Source organism: Suncus etruscus, chromosome 3 (genome assembly GCF_024139225.1).
Source record: "Suncus etruscus isolate mSunEtr1 chromosome 3, mSunEtr1.pri.cur, whole genome shotgun sequence".
Classification (NCBI taxonomy): domain Eukaryota; kingdom Metazoa; phylum Chordata; class Mammalia; order Eulipotyphla; family Soricidae; genus Suncus; species Suncus etruscus.
Genome location: NC_064850.1, coordinates 60,869,393 through 60,892,051, shown reverse-complemented (window position 1 = coordinate 60,892,051; position 22,659 = coordinate 60,869,393). Strand labels below are relative to the sequence as shown.

Genomic DNA, 22,659 nt, shown 5'->3' with positions numbered 1-22,659 from the left:
CTATCAGAGTTGTATCAGTAGAAACCTGATAAAATAGAAGGTCCAAATAAAGCCAAAATTCTTATTACATAATATCAAAAACCAAAAATCTGAAAAAAAAAATCAACAGATACTTATATCAATATTAGTAAGATTGTGGAGCACTTAGATAATAATTTTAAGAAAGCAGTTATGAATTGTAAAACTACAATAAAATTATGAAACAATTTATATTGAAGTTTATAATAAGTTAAACATGAAGATAAAATTCATAATTGAAGTTAAAGCTTAATAAAATTACTTAATCTAAAATTTTCATGAAAAAATCAAGGAAAATAATGTAAGATTGGTGTTCCAGAAAAGAGAAAGAGTATTGTAATAAAAATTACTTTTAAATGGTGGGATTTTAGACAAATGAATATAATACAAAATATAAATATTTAAAGAATGGGCATGTTTTACACAAGATAAATGCACCAAAGATAGATTTTGAGAGATGTCACAATAAAATCATAATAAAGTAATGTGAAAGTAACTTATTACATCTAGACAAATATTGATTCCAGTGAGAATCGACTTCTTGTCTCAAAATAATGAGGCTAAGGATATGGAAAGAAGACTGTGACAGAAGAGAAAATTGATGATCTTGAAGGATATTCTACCTGAGCAGAAAGAAGAGAAAGTAATAATGTAAATGGAGGCCAACAGATTAAGAAAAATTAATCATAATAAAATAATAGTTTAAAATTTCCCAATTGATGAAAAAATTATCTATTTCCAAGAATCTCAGATAACTCCAAGTAGGCTGAATTTAGACAGAGAGATCCACACTGGATCAGAAGCAAGGGAGGGCATAGTAAAGTGTATACTTAAAGTGTTGAAAGAAAAAAAATGCTAGACCACAATTTTATGCAAGACAAAGCCTTCTTTGAAGATAGGAAAATTGCTCTTTCAATAAACAAAACATGGGGATACTAGTAGAAAGGATCAACAAGAAATGCTGTAGTTCAAATGAAGGGACATTAGAAATTAATTTGTAGTAAAAAGAATAAAAAAAATAAGTATACAGGTGAATATCAGAAATACTAGGTAACTATATGTCCTAAATGGAAATGTGAAAGCCATCTTATTAGATACATAATTTGAAAAAGCTCTAGTTTTCTCATATAATTTAAAAGGCACATTCTTTTTATATATAATTTTTATTGTGACCAATGTGATTATAAATCTTTCACAGTAATAGTTTAGATGCATAGTAACAATGAATCAGGGCCATTCCCACCACCAGTGTTGTCCTCTCTTCATAAAAGACATAACTTAAAGTAAAAAGTCTAAATTAAAAAATAAATATGTTTGTTAGCAAACAAGGTATAAAGGTATATGTTGTGACAGTAACAAAGCAGGGAAAGAATGAAGATGTTTAAGTATGATTTTGCATGAATTGTGAAAACGAATTCAAACTAGGCTTCTATACATTTATGATTTGATTTATTATCTCTACCTATGTATAATTGAAAGCCTAATATTTAGAAGATAAAAATAATTACAGAAGTAATTATATGGGGCCGGTGAGGTGGTGCTAGAGGTAAGGTGTCTACCTTGCAAGCGCTAGCCAAGGAAGGACTGCGGTTCGATCCCCCAGCGTCCCATATGGTCCCCCAAGCCAGGGGCAATTTCTGAGTGCTTAGCCAGGAGTAACCCCTGAGCATCAAAACGGGTGTGGCCCCTCCAAAAAAAAAAGTAATAATGCACATATTTGCTAGATCCTTCTCTATGACATGAACCAGAATGCCTCATTCTTTTTCAGAGGACAATTCTACTTACGATATAGACTGCATATAGGTGGAGTGGACCAGCCATTTTCTGTACATGCTATAGTTTTCAGATTATTTGAGAGGCTGTAGCCTGCCTTACAGTCAATTTGTGCCATTTCACCTTCTAACAGTACTTTTCCTGACTTCTCAGAATCACCATTTTCCACCCAAGGCAAAATGCAATGCCCTGAAAATCCAAAATAATAATATTACAAAACTTGAAATAAAAAGCACATCACATTATTGCCAATTTTAAGACAAATATAGCTCATGGAACACATCAACAATTTTTTAAATATTTAAGCATATGTAACACAATCCCCATTTAAATTCAGATAGCATTTTTCAAAGACTTAGAAAAGTTGTAGAAATCAGAAAAGATCAAAATAGTTAAAGTTGTGCTGAAAAAAAATTCAGTGGTGCTTCATTACCTAATTTGGAACTGCATTATAAAGCTATAGTGATCAAAGTGCCTGATATCAGAATAAAGATAAATCTCTGACCAAGAGGTCAGAATTGAATATACAAAGACAAAACACCATCTATATGGACAGTTATTTTATGATGAATAAAATATAGATAGCTTCTTCAACAAAGGTGCTAGAAAATTGGATAACTATGTGAAGAAATTAAGAATCAGGTAATATCTCTTGACTTACACAAGTCAATTTAAAGAGAATCAAAAGTCTAGAATCCAACCATAAATTATAAAGTACAATGAGGAAAAATATTTGCATTCAACACTAAGGCTTGCAATCTAAAATATATAAAGATAAATTTATCTCTAAATTTATATATCACAAAGATAAATGAAAATAAAAAGGAAAACCTTATCAAAAATGGGAAAAGAATAGACCCCAGAGGAAGACAAGTGGGTCAAAAACAAGCACATTAAAAAATGCTCAGCATCTCTATCATTAGGGAAACCCAACTCAAACCAACCCTGAGAAATCATCTCATACAGTTACAATGGACCATATCTAAAATAGTAGAAATAATTTGTGCTGGTGGAGAAGTGATTAAAAAGAAACTTTCATTCACTGCTGGTAGGAATATTGTCTGTGGAAAAAAGTATAGAGATTCATCAATATGACTCAGAAATTCCACTTCTGGGTATCTACACACCAGAATTTAAAAATATTCATTCAAAAGGACATGTGCACACCAGTATTCATTGCTGTACTCAGTACAATAGCTAAGATATGGTATCAACCTAAGTGTCCCATGATGGACAAATGGATTATGAAGATACGGTACATATGCACAATGGAATATGAAGCAGCTTCAAGGAATGATGAAATCATGCAATTTGATACAGTCTCATTAAAACTGAAAGATAGCATTTTGAGTAAAGTAAGCGAAGAAAAAAAAAAGACAAAGAGTATGATTTCACTGATCTATGTATATAGACTAATTGGATGAGGAAATGCAGTATAGTAAAGAAGTTTACTTAGATTACCTAGATTACCCTGGACCCCAGAATTTAGGAATGAAAAGGAAAGAGAAGGAAAGAAATCAAGGTTTAAAGGAAGATGATAAAGGGACAAATTGGAGCAGGGATCAGGGCTTACATTATATTGATGAAGTGGAAGAGCGGTATAACTATATATATCCAAAACACAGACTCAGCAGCACTGGAAACATGAGTTCTAAACCATAACTACTTCATAATGGTGGTAGGCAGAAGTGAGAGGGGCAGAGAAAAAGGTGAGCACTGTGGTGGGAGCTGACATGGGTGAAGGGATTGGTGTTGAAATATTATATGCCTAAAACTCAACTATCAATAACTTTGTAAGTCAGTTCTTTAAATAAAAATTATTAAAATAAGTTAAAGCAAGTTTGAAATTTAATGTGCAATGTCATTAGGTATAACATATATTTGCAATATATTTACACTTCTAAATTTTCTTTAGCTATTAAAATTTTTTGTTTTGTCTTATGTAATGCTCTAAATACTTTCTTCTTTTTTTTTCTAGGAAAATATTGATTTATTTTAAAAACATTTCTTTTTTTTTATGCATAATTTTTTTTTATTTAAACACCTTGATTACATACATGATTGTGTTTGGGTTTCAGTCATAAAAGGAACAAAACCCATCACCAGTGCAACATTCCCATCACCCAAGTCCCAAATCTCCCCCTCCCCACCCAACCCCCGCCTGTACCCTAAACAGGCTCTACATTTCCCTCATACATTCTCAATATTAGGACAGTTCAAAATGTAGTTATTTCTCTAACTAAACTCATCACTCTTTGTGGTGAGCTTCCTGAGGTGAGCTGGAACTTCCAGCTCTTTTCTCTTTTGTGTCTGAAAATTATTATTACAAGGGTGTCTTTCATTTTTCTTAAAACCAATAGATGAGTGAGACCATTCTGCGTTTTTCTCTCTCTCTCTGACTTATTTCACTCAGCATAATAGATTCCATGTACATCCATGTATAGGAAAATTTCATGACTTCATCTCTCCTGACAGCTGCATAATATTCCATTGTGTATATGTACCACAGTTTCTTTAGCCATTCGTCTGTTGAAGGGCATCTTGGTTGTTTCCAGAGTCTTGCTATGGTAAATAGAGCTGCAATGAATATAGGTGTAAGGAAGGGGTTTTTGTATTGTATTTTTGTGTTCCTAGGGTATATTCCTAGGAGTGGTATAGCTGGATCGTATGGGAGCTCGATTTCCAGTTTTTGGAGGAATCTCCATATCGCTTTCCATAAAGGTTGAACTAGACAGCATTCCCACCAGCAGTGGATAAGAGTTCCTTTCTCTCCACATCCCCGCCAACACTGTTGATTCTCATTCTTTGTGATGTGTGCCATTCTCTGGGGTGTGAGGTGGTATCTCATCGTTGTTTTGATTTGCATCTCCCTGATGATTAGTGATGTGGAACATTTTTTCATGTGTCTTTTGGCCATGTGTATTTCTTCTTTGTCAAAGTGTCTGTTCATTTCTTCTCCCCATTTTTTGATGGGGTTAGATGTTTTTTTCTTGAAAAGTTCTGTCAGTGCCTTGTATATTTTGGAGATTAGCCCCTTATCTGATGGGTATTGGGTGAATAGTTTCTCCCACTCAGTGGGGGGCTCTTGTATCCTGGGCACTATTTCCTTTGAGGTGCAGAAGCTTCTCAGCTTAATATATTCCCATCTGTTAATCTCTGCTTTCACTTGCTTGGAGAGTGCAGTTTCCTCCTTGAAGATGCCTGTAATGTCCTGGAGTGTTTTGCCTATGTGTTGTTCTATATATCTTATAGTTTTGGGGCTGATATCGAGGTCTTTAATCCATTTGGATTTTACCTTTGTACATGATGTTAGCTGGGGGTCTAAGTTTAATTTTTTGCAAGTGGCTATCCAATTGTGCCAACACCACTTGTTGAAGAGGCTTTCCCTGCTCCATTTAGGATTTCCTGCTCCTTTATCAAAAATTAGATGGTTGTATCTCTTGGGAACATTTTCTGAGTATTCAAGCCTATTCCACTGATCTGAGGACCTATCCTTATTCCAATACCATGCTGTTTTGATAACTGTTGCTTTGTAGTACAGTTTAAAGTTGGGAAAAGTAATTCCTCCCATATTCTTTTTCCCAATGATTGCTTTAGCTATTCGAGGGTGTTTATTGTTCCAAATGAATTTCAAAAGTGTCTGATCCACTTCTTTGAAGAATGTCATGGGTATCTTTAGAGGGATGGCATTAAATCTGTATAAAGCCTTGGGGAGTATTGACATTTTGATGATGTTAATCCTGCCAATCCATGAGCAGGGTATGCGTTTCCATTTCCGTGTGTCCTCTCTTATTTCTTGGAGCAGAGTTTTATAGTTTTCTTTGTATAGGTCCTTCACATATTTAGTCAAGTTGATTCCAAGATATTTGAGTTTATGTGGTAATATTGTGAATGGGGTTGTTTTCTTAATGTCCATTTCATCCTTATTACTATTGGTATATAGAAAGGCCATTGATTTTTGTGTGTTAATTTTGTAGCCTGCCACCTTGCTATATGAGTCTATTGTTTCTAGAAGCTTTTTGATAGAGTCTTTAGGGTTTTCTAAGTAGAGTATCATGTCATCTGCAAACAGTGAGAGCTTGACTTCTTCCTTTCCTATCTGGATTCCCTTGATATCCTTTTCTTGCCTAATCGCTATAGCAAGTACTTCCAGTGCTATGTTGAATAGGAGTGGTGAGAGAGGACAGCCTTGTCTTGTGCCAGAATTTAGAGGAAAGGCTTTCAGTTTTTCTCCATTGAGGATAATATTTGCCACTGGCTTGTGGTAGATGGCCTTCACTATATTGAGAAAGGTTCCCTCCATTCCCATCTTGCTGAGAGTTTTGATCAAGAATGGGTGTTGGACCTTATCAAATGCTTTCTCTGCATCTATTGATATGATCGTGTGGTTTTTATTTTTCTTGTTATTGATGTTGTGTATTATGTTGATAGATTTACGGATGTTAAACCAGCCTTGCATTCCTGGGATGAAACCTACTTGATCGTAGTGGATGATCTTCTTAACGAGGCATTGAATCCTATTTGCCAGGATTTTGTTGAGGATCTTTGCATCTGCATTCATCAGAGATATTGGTCTGTAATTTTCTTTTTTGGTAGCGTCTCTGTCTGGTTTAGGTATCAAGGTGATGTTGGCTTCATAAAAGCTATTTGGAAGTGTTTCTGTTTGTTCAATTTCATGAAAGAGTCTTGCCAAGATTGGCAGTAGTTCCTCTTGGAAAGTTTGATAGAATTCATTAGTGAATCCATCTGGACCTGGGCTTTTGTTTTTCGGCAGACTTTGATTACTGTTTTAATTTCATCAATGGTGATGGGGGTGTTTAGATATGCTACATCCTCTTCCTTCAACCGTGGAAGATTATAAGAGTCCAAGAATTTATCCATTTCTTCCAGGTTCTCATTTTTAGTGGCGTAGAGTTTTTCAAAGTAGTTTCTGATTACCCTTTGAATCTCTGTCATATCAGTAGTGATCTCTCCTTTTTCATTCCTGATACGAGTTATCAAGTTTCTCTCTCTCTCTTTCTTTGTTAGGTTTGCCAGTGGTCTGTCAATCTTGTTTATTTTTTCAAAGAACCAACTTCTGCTTTCGTTGATCTTTCGGATTGTTTTTTGAGTTTCCACTTCATTGATTTCTGCTCTCAGCTTTGTTATTTCCTTCTGTCTTCCTATTCTTGGGTCCTTTTGTTGAGCATTTTCTAGTTCTATTAGCTGTGTCATTAAGCTACTCAGGTAAGCTCCTTCTTCCTTCCTGATGTGGGCTTGCAAAGCTATAAATTTTCCTCTCAGTACTGCTTTTGCTGTGTCCCATAAGTTCTGAGAGTTTGTGTCTTTATTGTCATTTGTTTCCAGGAACCTTTTTATTTCCTCCTTGATTTCATCTCGGACCCACTGGTTATTGAGCATGAGGCTGTTTAACTTCCAGGTGTTAAAGTGTTTCTTCTGAGTCCCTTTGGAGTTCACAAATAATTTCAGAGCCTTGTGGTCAGCGAAGGTAGTCTGCAAAATTTCTATCCTCTTGATCTTATGGAGGTATGTTTTATGTGCCAGCATGTAGTCTATCCTGGAGAATGTCCCATGTACATTGGAGAAGAATGTGTATCCAGGTTTCTGGGGATGGAGTGTCCTATATATATCCACTAGGCCTCTTTCTTCCATTTCTCTCCTCAGGTCTAGTATATTCTTGTTGGGTTTCAGTCTGGTTGACCTGTCCAGTGTTGACAAAGCCGTGTTAAGGTCCCCCACAATTATTGTGTTGTTGTTGATATTATTTTTCAGATTTGTCAACAGTTGTATTAAATATTTTGCTGGCCCCTCATTCGGTGCATATATGTTTAGGAGAGTGAATTCTTCCTGCTCTACGTACCCCTTGATTAATATAAAATGTCCGTCTTTGTCCCTTACAACCTTCCTGAGTATAAAGTTTGCATTATCTGATATTAGTATGGCCACTCCAGCTTTTTTATGGGTGTTGTTTGCTTGGATGATTTTTCTCCAGCCTTTTATTTTGAGTCTATGTTTGTTCTGACTATTCAGGTGCGTTTCTTGTAGGCAGCAGAAGGTTGGATTGAGTTTTTTGATCCATTTAGCCACTCTGTGTCTCTTAACTGGTGCATTTAGTCCATTGACGTTGAGAGAAAGAATTGTCCTGGGATTTAACGCCATCTTTATTTCAAAATTTGGTGTGTCTTTTGGGTAGTCTTGTCTTAGATTAGGTCTTTCAGTTTTTCTCTTTTTTTTTTTTTTTATTTAAACACCTTGATTACATGCATGATTGTGTTTGGGTTTCAGTCATAAAAGGAACACCACCCATCACCAGTGCAACATTCCCATCACCCAAGTCCCAAATCTCCCTCCTCCCCCCCCCAACCCCCGCCTGTACCCTAAACAGGTTCTACATTTCCCTCATACATTCTCAATATTAGGACAGTTCAAAATGTAGTTATTTCTCTAACTAAACTCATCACTCTTTGTGGTGAGCTTCCTGAGGTGAGCTGGAACTTCCAGCTCTTTTCTCTTTTGTGTCTGAAAATTATTATTACAAGGGTGTCTTTCATTTTTCTTAAAACCCATAGATGAGTGAGACCATTCTGCGTTTTTCTCTCTCTCTCTGACTTATTTCACTCAGCATAATAGATTCCATGTACATCCATGTATAGGAAAATTTCATGACTTCATCTCTCCTGACAGCTGCATAATATTCCATTGTGTATATGTACCACAGTTTCTTTAGCCATTCGTCTGTTGAAGGGCATCTTGGTTGTTTCCAGAGTCTTGCTATGGTAAATAGAGCTGCAATGAATATAGGTGTAAGGAAGGGGTTTTTGTATTGTATTTTTGTGTTCCTAGGGTATATTCCTAGGAGTGGTATAGCTGGATCGTATGGGAGCTCGATTTCCAGTTTTTGGAGGAATCTCCATATCGCTTTCCATAAAGGTTGAACTAGACAGCATTCCCACCAGCAGTGGATAAGAGTTCCTTTCTCTCCACATCCCCGCCAACACTGTTTATTCTCATTCTTTGTGATGTGTGCCATTCTCTGGGGTGTGAGGTGGTATCTCATCGTTGTTTTGATTTGCATCTCCCTGATGATTAGTGATGTGGAACATTTTTTCATGTGTCTTTTGGCCATGTGTATTTCTTCTTTGTCAAAGTGTCTGTTCATTTCTTCTCCCCATTCTTTGATGGGGTTAGATGTTTTTTTCTTGTAAAGTTCTGTCAGTGCCTTGTATATTTTGGAGATTAGCCCCTTATCTGATGGGTATTGGGTGAATAGTTTCTCCCACTCAGTGGGGGGCTCTTGTATCCTGGGCACTATTTCCTTTGAGGTGCAGAAGCTTCTCAGCTTAATATATTCCCATCTGTTAATCTCTGCTTTCACTTGCTTGGAGAGTGCAGTTTCCTCCTTGAAGATGCCTGTAATGTCCTGGAGTGTTTTGCCTATGTGCTGTTCTATATATCTTATGGTTTTGGGGCTGATATCGAGGTCTTTAATCCATTTGGATTTTACCTTTGTACATGATGTTAGCTGGGGGTCTAAGTTTAATTTTTTGCAAGTGGCTATCCAATTGTGCCAACACCACTTGTTGAAGAGGCTTTCCCTGCTCCATTTAGGATTTCCTGCTCCTTTATCAAAAATTAGATGGTTGTATCTCTTGGGAACATTTTCTGAGTATTCAAGCCTATTCCACTGATCTGAGGACCTATCCTTATTCCAATACCATGCTCTTTTGATAATTGTTGCTTTGTAGTACAGTTTAAAGTTGGGAAAAGTAATTCCTCCCATATTCTTTTTCCCAATGATTGCTTTAGCTATTCGAGGGTGTTTATTGTTCCAAATGAATTTCAAAAGTGTCTGATCCACTTCTTTGAAGAATGTCATGGGTATCTTTAGAGGGATGGCATTAAATCTGTATAATGCCTTGGGGAGTATTGACATTTTGATGATGTTAATCCTGCCAATCCATGAGCAGGGTATGCGTTTCCATTTCCGTGTGTCCTCTCTTATTTCTTGGAGCAGAGTTTTATAGTTTTCTTTGTATAGGTCCTTCACATATTTAGTCAAGTTGATTCCAGGATATTTGAGTTTGTGTGGTACTATTGTGAATGGGGTTGTTTTCTTAATGTCCATTTCATCCTTATTACTATTGGTATATAGAAAGGCCATTGATTTTTGTGTGTTAATTTTGTAGCCTGCCACCTTGCTATATGAGTCTATTGTTTCTAGAAGCTTTTTGATAGAGTCTTTAGGGTTTTCTAAGTAGAGTATCATGTCATCTGCAAACAGTGAGAGCTTGACTTCTTCCTTTCCTATCTGGATTCCCTTGATATCCTTTTCTTGCCTAATCGCTATAGCAAGTACTTCCAGTGCTATGTTGAATAGGAGTGGTGAGAGAGGACAGCCTTGTCTTGTGCCAGAATTTAGAGGAAAGGCTTTCAGTTTTTCTCCATTGAGGATAATATTTGCCACTGGCTTGTGGTAGATGGCCTTCACTATATTGAGAAAGGTTCCCTCCATTCCCATCTTGCTGAGAGTTTTGATCAAGAATGGGTGTTGGACCTTATCAAATGCTTTCTCTGCATCTATTGATATGATCGTGTGGTTTTTATTTTTCTTGTTATTGATGTTGTGTATTATGTTGATAGATTTACGGATGTTAAACCAGCCTTGCATTCCTGGGATGAAACCTACTTGATCGTAGTGGATGATCTTCTTAACGAGGCATTGAATCCTATTTGCCAGGATTTTGTTGAGGATCTTTGCATCTGCATTCATCAGAGATATTGGTCTGTAATTTTCTTTTTTGGTAGCGTCTCTGTCTGGTTTAGGTATCAAGGTGATGGTGGCTTCATAAAAGCTATTTGGAAGTGTTTCTGTTTGTTCAATTTCATGAAAGAGTCTTGCCAAGATTGGCAGTAGTTCCTCTTGGAAAGTTTGATAGAATTCATTAGTGAATCCATCTGGACCTGGGCTTTTGTTTTTCGGCAGACTTTGATTACTGTTTTAATTTCATCAATGGTGATGGGGGTGTTTAGATATGCTACATCCTCTTCCTTCAACCGTGGAAGATTATAAGAGTCCAAGAATTTATCCATTTCTTCCAGGTTCTCATTTTTAGTGGCGTAGAGTTTTTCAAAGTAGTTTCTGATTACCCTTTGAATCTCTGTCATATCAGTAGTGATCTCTCTTTTTCATTCCTGATACGAGTTATCAAGTTTCTCTCTCTCTCTTTCTTTGTTAGGTTTGCCAGTGGTCTGTCAATCTTGTTTATTTTTTCAAAGAACCAACTTCTGCTTTCGTTGATCTTTCGGATTGTTTTTTGAGTTTCCACTTCATTGATTTCTGCTCTCAGCTTTGTTATTTCCTTCTGTCTTCCTATTCTTGGGTCCTTTTGTTGAGCATTTTCTAGTTCTATTAGCTGTGTCATTAAGCTACTCAGGTAAGCTCCTTCTTCCTTCCTGATGTGGGCTTGCAAAGCTATAAATTTTCCTCTCAGTACTGCTTTTGCTGTGTCCCATAAGTTCTGAGAGTTTGTGTCTTTATTGTCATTTGTTTCCAGGAACCTTTTTATTTCCTCCTTGATTTCATCTCGGACCCACTGGTTATTGAGCATGAGGCTGTTTAACTTCCAGGTGTTAAAGTGTTTCTTCTGAGTCCCTTTGGAGTTCACAAATAATTTCAGAGCCTTGTGGTCAGCGAAGGTAGTCTGCAAAATTTCTATCCTCTTGATCTTATGGAGGTATGTTTTATGTGCCAGCATGTAGTCTATCCTGGAGAATGTCCCATGTACATTGGAGAAGAATGTGTATCCAGGTTTCTGGGGATGGAGTGTCCTATATATATCCACTAGGCCTCTTTCTTCCATTTCTCTCCTCAGGTCTAGTATATTCTTGTTGGGTTTCAGTCTGGTTGACCTGTCCAGTGTTGACAAAGCCGTGTTAAGGTCCCCCACAATTATTGTGTTGTTGTTGATATTATTTTTCAGATTTGTCAACAGTTGTATTAAATATTTTGCTGGCCCCTCATTCGGTGCATATATGTTTAGGAGAGTGAATTCTTCCTGCTCTACGTACCCCTTGATTAATATAAAATGTCCGTCTTTGTCCCTTACAACCTTCCTGAGTATAAAGTTTGCATTATCTGATATTAGTATGGCCACTCCAGCTTTTTTATGGGTGTTGTTTGCTTGGATAACTTTTCTCCAGCCTTTTATTTTGAGTCTATGTTTGTTCTGACTATTCAGGTGCGTTTCTTGTAGGCAGCAGAAGGTTGGATTGAGTTTTTTGATCCATTTAGCCACTCTGTGTCTCTTAACTGGTGCATTTAGTCCATTGACGTTGAGAGAAAGAATTGTCCTGGGATTTAACGCCATCTTTATTTCAAAATTTGGTGTGTCTTTTGGGTAGTCTTGTCTTAGATTAGGTCTTTCAGTTTTTCTCTTAAGACTGGTTTTGTGTCTGTGAAGTTTCTGAGCTGTTTTTTGTCTGTGAAACCATGTATTCTTCCATCAAACCGGAAAGTGAGTTTTGCTGGGTATAGAATTCTGGGTGAAGCATTCATTTCATTCAGTCTTGTCACAATATCCCACCACTGCTTTCTGGCATTGAGTGTTTCTGGTGACAGATCTGCTGTAAATCTCAGGGAAGCTTGCTTGAACATGATTTCCCCTTTTGATCTTGCTGTTTTCAGAATTCTGTCTCTATCTATGGGATTTGTCATTGTGACTAGGATGTGTCTTGGGGTGGTTTTTCTGGGGTCTCTTTTGGTTGGTACTCTTCGGGCATGCAGGATTTGATCACATATATTCTTTAGCTCTGGAAGTTTCTCTTTAATGATGTTCTTGACCGTTGATTCTTCCTGGAAATTTTCTTCCTGGGTCTATGGGACTCCAATGATTCTTAAGTTGTTTCTGTTGATCTTATCATAGACTTCTATTTTCGTCTGTTCCCATTCTTTGACTAATTTTTCCATTGTCTGCTCATTTGCTTTAAGTTTTTTGTCCAATCTCTCCTGCTGTATGGAATTGTTATGTATCTCATCTTCCACAGCACCAAGTCTATTCTCAGCTTCTGATACCCTGTCCCAGAGCTTATCCATTTTGTCATTCACTTCGTTTACTGACTTTTTCAGTCCTGTTAGTTGACATGTTATTTTAGTTTGGAGTTTTGTCATTTCTGCCTTCATATTTTCTTGGTTCTTATTAGTGTTCTGTTCAACTCGATCCATGGTTTCTTGGAGTCTGTTGAGCACCTTCCATATTGCTAGTCTAAAGTCCTTATCTGAGAGGTTGATTAGTTGTTCAGTCATTATCTGGTCCTCAGAATTGTCATCTTCATTCTCTATGTCTGATGCTGGCCTGCGTTGTTTCCCCATTGTCACACTTGTATTGTGGGTTTTTCTACGTGTTGTGGTGGTATTCATTGTCTATATGATGTAGGCAGCACACTCCTCTGGCTCCTCCCTTTCTGGATGGGCTGACTTGCCTCTAAGGGAGGGGAGTCCTCCGTGGATGAAGCCTCACACTGGGTCAAATCTTAGGCCCGAGCATGCAACAGAGAAGACAGTCCAGAGAGAAATGTTTGCTTCTGTGATATAGCGCCGTTCTTAGTGTGATTTTTCCTTCTTGTTGCAATGGAGTTCTTTCCTTAGAAAGAGTGCACGGCCGCGTAGCAAAGTGGAGCTAAGTGCCTTCTGGAGCCTCTTTTCAGCCCACTCTAAGGAAGTTTACGCAACAGGATAGCAGAGAGACACACACAGGCAGCACTCACAGTTTTTCACAGTCAGGCCCCACTGGTCAGGCGTAGTTTTCACTCGCTCGCTGGGCAGCTTCAGAATGCTGTATTTTTGGGGTTCACTTCCCAGGACTCTGAGGAGAGTCACTGGCTCGCTGGGTAGCTTCTGAGTGTAGTTTCTTTGGGGTTCACTTCCCAGGGCTCTGAGGAGAGCTTCCAGAGTTCAGGAAAGACAGAGAAGGGTAGGACAGGGCTCCCTTCCGGTGCTCAGTTTCCTCAGAAGAAGCACAGCCCGGTGGAGATTCTGCAGGTAGAGCAGTCAGCACTCTGCCTGGAAACCTCCACCTGCAGCCATTTCTCACTCACTCACTGGCTCGCTGGGTAGCTCCCAAATGTAGTTTCTTCGGGGTTCGCTTCCCAGGGCTCTGAGGAGAGCTTCCAGAGTTCAGGAAAGACAGAGAAGAGTAGGATAGGGCTCCCTTCAGGTGCTCAGTTTCTGGTTCGCTGGGTAGCTCCCGAATGTAGTTTCTTTGGAGTTAGCTTCCCAGGGCTCTGAGGAGAGCTTCCAGAGTTCAGGAAAGACAGAGAAGGGTAGGACAGGGCTCCCTTCCGGTGCTCAGTTCCTCAGAAGAAGCACAGCCCGGTGGAGATTCTGCAGGTAGAGCAGTCAGCACTCTGCCTGGAAACCCCCACCTGCAGCCATTTCTCACTCCGCTCTAAATACTTTCTAAAGCAGGAAATGACTTTAACCCTTTTGACTTCCTCATTTAGTTAGTCTCTTTCATGATTTTCTCTCCTTTCTTTATTCTTCCTCTGCATTCATTGAACAAGTAAAAGTGATATAAAAAATCAACAGCCAGAGAGACAGTACAAGGATTAAGGCCCTATCTTGCTCACAGCTAATCTGCGCTCAATCTCCTGTCCATCATATCACCTCTGAGTTACTACCAGTAATGACTCCTGAGCAGACAGAGTGTAGTCCAAACCTCCACCCCCCCCCCCCAAATCAAGCAGTGCAAGTATAAAATAATAAACCTTTCTACCACTCCGGTTTACCATAGACTATTGCTCACAAATGATTTTGGCTGTTGAGAAATCCTCGGATCTAGGACATTTTCTAATCTGTGAATGCTGTGAGCCATTTTTCCAGACTCTACAAGACTGCATTACCGACTGCATTTGGGACCCGTATTTTATCTACTCATACTATCTCAAAAGATTTAGCTATATGCATAACCTCTTTGTACACTCCTTTAGTGTACGTACCTCTTTAACTTGTATATGCTCTATGATGTATTTTGTTTTCCTTTTTAATTTAGATTTTTCTAGTAGAAATTCTTGGAAAAGAATAGAGAAGTCTTTGTGCTTTTGATAGAACTAGGATAGGAACTGTTGGTTTATTATCTTCCCCTTAGGCTCCAATAGTATCCTATAGCACCATTTCTTTTGCATAGGTGCATTAAAATTGGAAAATGTTATAAAATAAGAGGAGTTATTATCTATTAGGGATGAAGACTCAGTAATTTATTACTACAGAGGTCCTTCCACTCTGAACATTTGTCTTTGTGACTTGACTTGGACATCAACCATATACCCCTGAACCTTGGGTCCAGAATGGTTCTCTGCATCTACACTAGGAATCGACCATCTATCAGTACAGACCCTGGATCTGCACCAACCGGCTACTATCTGGTCTCTTCTCTCAATAACTAGAAAAGTTCCAGTAATCAGAGTTTTTCCCAACCCTGAAGAAGGATGGGACAGACCCCTTCTAACAGGACACTCTTATAAAAAATGAGAGACTCAAGGCCACCTTATGGCTCAAATTGAGGAGAATCTTTCCTGGGACCTTGAAGAAAGATTATGGGCTTAGACAAATTACTGTGCCTGGAGCATGCAGATGGCATTAAGGCAGGATGCTTCATAAATAGGGATCCCTATTTTTAGGCCCAAAAGTTTTTTTTTTATGTTTTCCCAACTTTTACTGTGCCTATGCAAAATATTGCCAACCTTTATCTTTAGAGGCATATGGCATAATCTTAAAATCTTAAAATCATGGGATGTGAATTATTTCGTTTTTCTATAAAGTCAACTAGGGGGAGATGTTGATTTAGTGGTCCTACCCTAATCAATATTCGCATCCAGGTGTGATCTGGTAATGGATGGGATATTGAATTATTTCCTATTTGGTATCACTATCCCAATATAGGGAGGAGACTGATTCTTGTCAATAAAATCAGGGGTCTGAGGAAGGCAGAGGCTCTTTCTTCGGTCTTCTTCCACTGAGCTGCGTTCCTTCTTAGGAGCAGAAAGCTTAGATGGTTGAATTCCTTGTTTGAGTGCTAAATTTCCTGAACCAGTTCTTGTACCTTTTTAGTGTGTGGATTATTTTCTGTGTCAACATTTGCTTCCAGGCTTGCAACTCACCAGCTCATCATTTTGGAGCCCTAGTCTCCACTATTATAAGCATATAGTAATAAAAAGGTAAAGGTAAAGCAAAGATCAGTTGATTAAAAAACAAAAGTACAAAAAATATTATAGAAAAAAAAAGCTTTTTAAGTTAAATAGAGAACAAAAGACCTTTTGGTTGTTGGAAATAATAGCCCAAAGGGATAGAGTACAGGCAGAGCACATGGACAAAGGCTCCAAATAAACTAAAAACATGGCAGGAGTTGATCCTAGGGCCTGTAAGTAGTGACTGAAAAGTCAATGAAAGATTGCTTCTTATTTAAAATTTTCATATATTACTCACATCAGCATATGGAATTAAAAATTTATCTTATTTTTAAAAATTGTTTAAATAAGTTAGAGTAAGTTAGATACAAGTGAGGGAAGAGAGATTCAAAAATAAAACTCTGAAGGTCAAAATTAAAGAATTTAAAAAGTCCTCAAAGTTTGTAAGTTATTGGATTCTTTTTCTTACTTGTTGCAAAAAGAATCTTATCCGAAAATGGCATATCTTTGGAAGCTCTTCAAGTCCTTTCCCTTTTTTGGTTAAGTTCTGTGACCCATTAGGCATCCTGTTTTCTGCTTACTGAACATGCCTCATGGCTGCACACAGTAAGGAAGGCATTACTCACTGAGGCACTGTGGTGTAGGTGACCAGCCCTCCTCTGTACAGGTTATTCGTGTCCAGATTAATTGTGGAGGAGATGCATAATTATGATCACAGGAGTAGTAAAAATATTTTCCAGTATCAACTGGAAACATTTGCTTATATCTGTCCCCATCATTTATGCCTCCATGTTTTATAACTGGAAAATCACAAGTTCTTCCTAAAAAATAAAAGCAAACAAACAAGACAAAAATCCCAACAAAATCTGACAGTAACAGATGATTTTATTTCATTTTATTATGTATTTAATCAATTCATTGTTCAATATAGCTTTATTATTCTACTGGACTGCCATTTGAAAAAGTTCCTGATTAAAACCACATAAAAATTGTGAGCACTGAGAAAAAAGAATCAAAGTGATTCTACTGTACAACTCTAGACCTAAAATACTTACTTCTGGCTGAAGTTACAACTAATTACAACTCTTCATTTATCCTGTACATCTCTGTTATCTTCTGCAGAAACCACCACCAAAGTCAACCCTTATCATTTATTTTTTATTAATATCTTTATTTGAACACCTTGATTACAAATATGATTGTAGTTGGGTTTCGGTCATGTAAAGAACGCCCCCTTCACCAGTGCAACATTCCCATCACCAATGTCCCAAATCTCCCTCAGCCCTTTTCTAATCCTTACATTCTCTTTCCAGGCATCTTATTGCAGAAGACACACATACCAATACTTGTACATACACATACTAACTAATTTTTTTATTTAAACAAATTTATTACATACATGATTGTGTTTGGGTTTCAGTCATGTAAAGAACACCATCCATCACCAGTGCAACATTCCCATCACCAATGTCCCAAATCTCCCTCATCCCCACCCAACCCCTGCCTGTACTCGAGACAGGCTTTCTATTTCCTTCATACATTCTCATTATTAGGATAGTTGGAAACTTAGTTATTTCTCTAACTAAACTCATCCCTGTTTGTGGTGAGCTTCATGAGGAGAGCTGTAACTTCCAGCTCTTTTCTCTTTGTGTCTGAAAGTTATTATTGCAAGAATGTCTCATTTTTCTTAAAACCATTAGATGAGTGAGACCATTCTGCGTCTTTCTCTCTCTCTCTCTGACTTATTTCACTCAGCATAATAGATTCCATGTACATCCATGTATAGGAAAATTCATGACTTCATCTATCCTGACAACTGCATAATATTCCATTGTGTCTATGTACCACAGTTTCTTTAGCCATTCATCTGTTGAAGGGTATCTTGGCTGTTTCCAGAGTCCTGTTATGGTAAATAATGCTGCAATGAATATAGGTGTAAGGAAGGAATTTTTTGTATTGTATTTTTGTGTTCCTACGGTATATTCCCAAGAGTGGTATAGCTGGGTCATATGGGAGCTCGAAACATACTAACTATTCTTACACATGTTTTTGTGGCTACCTGACTCTCTAGAGAACCAGTACAGAGAACTTGCTTTAAACCTTAGTTAAGGGAACATCAGCAAGAACAATCAAATCAAGAAATTTTATTAGGCTGAATTAATTAAGTTAACTAAGTTAACTAAGGCTGAATAATTTCTAAAATTATGTTTATAGGCATTTGAAAATAGTGCTTAGAAGATGGCAAAACAAATTTTAAATTATTTCTGTCTACATTGTAAAAAGCCAAAATAACATTATCATTTAGTAGAGTTGCATAATAAAAATCTAATTAGGGGGTTGGAGAGATAGTGTGGAGGTAGGGCATTTGCCTTGCATGCAGAAGGACGGTGGTTTGAATCCTGGCATCCCATATGATCCCCTGAGCCTGCCAGGAGAGATTTCTGAGTATAGAGCCAGGAGTAACCCCGAGTGCTGCTGGGTGTGACTCAAAAACAAATAAACAAAAAAAAATCTAATAGGAAAGTTAAATAAAAGGCTTTTTTGGTCACATTTTTACAGGTCAGAATTGAATAAGACATCAGCAGGGTTTGTTTTTCTGAGCTATCTCTTTTTGGCTTGTTGTATCTCTTGTCCCTGTGTGTTCACATGGTCTTCCCTCGATGTCTCTACTCCTTCAGACACTTCCATTTTATCAAATAAGGGCGCATGATGATGATCATTTTTTTTATTATTATTTGTGTGTTTTAGTTTTGGGACAAGAAGTGGAATTTTTTTAATTATAGGTTTTGCTGGAAATTGAGCTCCCATACAATCCAGCTATACCACTCCTAGGAATATACTCTAGGAACTAAAAAATACAATACAAAAATATTCATTGCAGCATTATGTACAATAGCCAGACTCTGGAAACAGCCAAGATACCCTTCAACAGATGAATGGCTGAAGAAACTGTGGTACAAATACACAATGGAATATTACGCACCAGTCAGGAGAGATGAAGTCATGAAATTTTCCTATACATGGATGTACATGGAATCTATTATGCTGAGTGAAATAAGTCATAGGAAGAGATATAGACACAGAATAGTCTAATTCATCTATGAGTTTTAAGAAAAATTAAAGACGTTCTTGCAATAATTTTCAGAGACAAAAGAGAAGAGGGCTGGAAGTCCAGCTCACTACATGAAGCTCACCACAAAGAATGATGTGTGCAGTTATAGAAATAACTACATTGAGAACTATCCTAACAATGTGAATGAATGAGGGAAGTAGAAAGCCTGTCTAGAGTATAGGCGGGGGTGGGGTGAGGGGAAGGGAGATTTTGGACATTGGTGATGGGAATGTTGCACTGGTGAAGAAGGATGTTCTTTACATGACTGAAACCCAACTATTACCATATTTTAATCAAGGTGTTTAAATAAAGATATTAATAAAAAATTATATGTGTTTTTTTTTGTACACCCCAATTCCCATACTTAGGACTTCCTCCTGGCTTTGAACAAATGGATCACTCGTGTAGAGCTTCAGGAACCATATGGGGTGTCAAACATCAAGGGTTATATGCTGCCCTATTGTACCATCCCTATTGTTATCTTCCTTTTAATTTTAAATTGAGATTCTATGGTTTGTAATGCTATCAATTATGGTTTTACATGCACCTAATTTAATCACCACACCCATCACCAGTGTACATATCTCCTAACCCAAAGACCCCAACAACTCTCCCTCTCATCCTCCTCCCCAAATTTATTGTGTGCAGTTCTCCCATTATATCATCTTTGGATCTTTGTTGCTACTTTGCTATGTATTTATAAGTCTGTTTTATCTTCATTACTACATGAAGACCTAATTCTTATCATCTTCATGCTAAGTTATTGGGAGTAAATATGTTCTAATAGAATTTGGGGCTGTGAGATCAAGGTCTTCCAAAGAGAACTAAGAACTCAGAGCCATGAATGACATTTCTTGTTCCTACTGAATAAATCTGTTGTTTTGGTGCTAGTTTTGAGCATGAGAGCAGGGCAGAGCTGGTGGGGTGACAAGATAGGGCACTGTTAGGTTACACCCAAAACAAAGATCATCTCTGATTTTTTCTATTTGTTTACAACTTAGTTTCACCCAAAATAAATATCAACCATGATTCTTTTATACCTATTTGTTTACTACTTGACTTTACCCCTAAATAGAGATTGTGTTACATTTGAGTGGGTCTGGCTGAGGATAGTCTGAGCTCTCTGTCCTTTCTGCCCCACCTAGAAGTGGTCTCTGTACTCAATGAAAACCATAGTTATGACAGGCAGTTTGCTCTTGATATGAGGTAGAAGATTGCCAGACTACAAGTGTTTCACCCTCTGCGTGGTTTGGACTATTTCATGCTTAACCCTGATTCAGACTTCTTCACCTGGGATTGGAAATACAGTGCGTGGGGTGATTTTTTTTATCTAATCACTACTACTCAGATGGTGCTAGGGAAGCCATGTGGTGACAAGGGTTGAATACATGGCATGCAGCCTGCCCTTTGATTGAACAATCACCCCTATCCTGCTCTTCCATGATGGCTTTCATTCACTTTGAACTTACTGGAGATCAAAGACCCACACCTTACACATGCAAAGAATGAATATTACTGCTGAACTTTGTCTACAGCAACATTTAAATTTTCTGAGACACAATTCAGTGCAGACACGTTCAAAAAATAAAAATACTTCCATCTTCTCAAGTTTTCTTCCTTTCTTGTTTGATACTCATAAGTGTACCCAAAGCTTAAAAATCATTAATGTCATGGGTTAATTGTAGAAAGACTTTATACTGAAGAAGAGTTTTTTTTTTTGTTTATTTGTTTTTTGTTTTTATTTTTGGGTCACACCTGGCAGTGCTCAGGGGTTACTCCTGGCTCTATGCTCAGAAATCTCTCCTGGCAGGCTCAGGGGACCACATGGGATGCCGGAATTCAAACCACTGTCCTTCTGCATGCAAGGCAAACACCTTACCTCCGTGCTATCTCTCCGTTCCCTGAAGAAGAGTTTTAAAGTAGAAAAAGAAAGCTTTGTTTTGTTTTGTTTTGTTTTGTTTTGGGGAGGGGCACAGCCGATGACTCTCAGGGGTTACTCCTGACTGTGGTCAGAAATTGCTCCTGGCTTGGGGACCATATGGGACACCAGGGGATTGAACTGCGTTCCATCCTAGGTCAGCATGTGCAAGGCAAATGCCCTACCGCTTGTGCCACCACTCCAGCCTGAAAAAGGAAGCTTTCATGTGTGTGTGTGTTGATGTACTTATTGTTTTTTTGTGAGGAAAGTTACATATAGACAAAATAATAGACAAAATTCTGCATGCAGAAAATTATTTAAAGCAAGTCTTATAAACAATGGAATAAACATGGTAGTTCAAAATTTTATTCATATAATGTTGTAATGAGGTATTTATAAAAGCACATTAGATATTTCATTTATAGTAAGTAAAAGATGAGAGCAATTGTTTTTAAAAGTAGGAGAAATTTCAAAATGTTCAAAATGAAAATGTTATAAAGTGGTAAAGGATGGAAATGAAATTTAAAAAAATCATATGGAGACTGAGTGATATGCTTCAGAAACTAATGTTATAAGATTTAATTATCTTAATATAGAAAGATTGTATTCAGAGATAATTTAAATTCTTGATGACCATTGAAAACTTTCGTTTTACCAGATGTAAATTTTGTAAATATGTTAAATATAAAATTTAGGATGTCAATGACTTTAATGAGTTTATTAAGGTATAATTGAAATATGATAAATGCTATATTTGAAACCTTTGACTTCATGAGTTTTCACATTTCAATCTGAACAAATATTTCTTTAAATAAAATTTAAAAAAAAACTGGAGTTGGAGCAATAGCACAGCAGCTAGGGCATTTGCCTTGCATGCAGCTGTCCTGAGTTTGATCCCTGGAATCCCTTATGGTCCTCCTGCGGTCTGCCAGGGATGATTTCTGAGTGCAGAGCCAGGATTAATCCATGAGTGCCACTAGGTGTGCCCCCCCCATAATGCTTTTAAGCATTATGTAAATATCAGCCTCGATAGAGTTTGAATGAAAAACCTGTCTTTTCTGGAGACACTTCTAAAAGATTTGTGAGCATATTTATATATCTCTATAAACTTTAACAATGGAGGCATAGAGAAATAGCACAACCAGTTGTTGGTAGGGCGTTTTCCTTGCATGTGCCTACCTGGGGTTTCTCACATGATCTTATATGGTCCCCTGAAAGCATTCAGGATTAATTCCTGAGTGCAGAACCAGGAGTAACTGCTAAGTATCAGCTGGTGTGGCCCAAACCCACCACAATAAAGTAGAATTTTCATGCAGTGGAACTTAGGAGGGAGAACTCATAATTTATGTTACACTCTACTTGAATAAATATGAGATAAATTTCCTACAAAAGTATTCTGTATTACTAGCTCAAATAAAAAGGTTCCTCCCCATCACGTTCTTAAAATGTTTAGACAGATGCAAATAGATAAGACAATAATTGTAATCTTTTCTATTTTATATCTTCTTTCAACTTACCTTGCCCATGAGCACAGGAAGCCCACACAGTGAGAACAATGATCAGCAGCTGCATGTTAGTGATCCCCAAAGGAATACAGACATTCCAGTTGTGCTCTTTGAGGGTTGAATTTTCTTTACGAGAAAATATCAACTGTGGC

General features: G+C 37.5%; 1 protein-coding gene across 1 annotated transcript in view; it reads right to left on the bottom strand.

Moving 5' to 3' along the window:
* LOC126003502 (complement factor H-related protein 3-like) overlaps positions 1-22,659 on the bottom strand; it is a 34,252-nt gene extending 11,593 nt beyond the window's left edge. The window contains exons 1-3 of the mRNA XM_049769753.1: positions 22,520-22,659; positions 16,599-16,793; positions 1,804-1,980 (exon numbers count right to left, since the gene is read on the bottom strand). Coding sequence (XP_049625710.1) covers positions 1,804-1,980; positions 16,599-16,793; positions 22,520-22,574 — 427 coding nt within the window. The 5' untranslated portion in view covers positions 22,575-22,659. The remainder of the gene's footprint in view (positions 1-1,803; positions 1,981-16,598; positions 16,794-22,519) is intronic.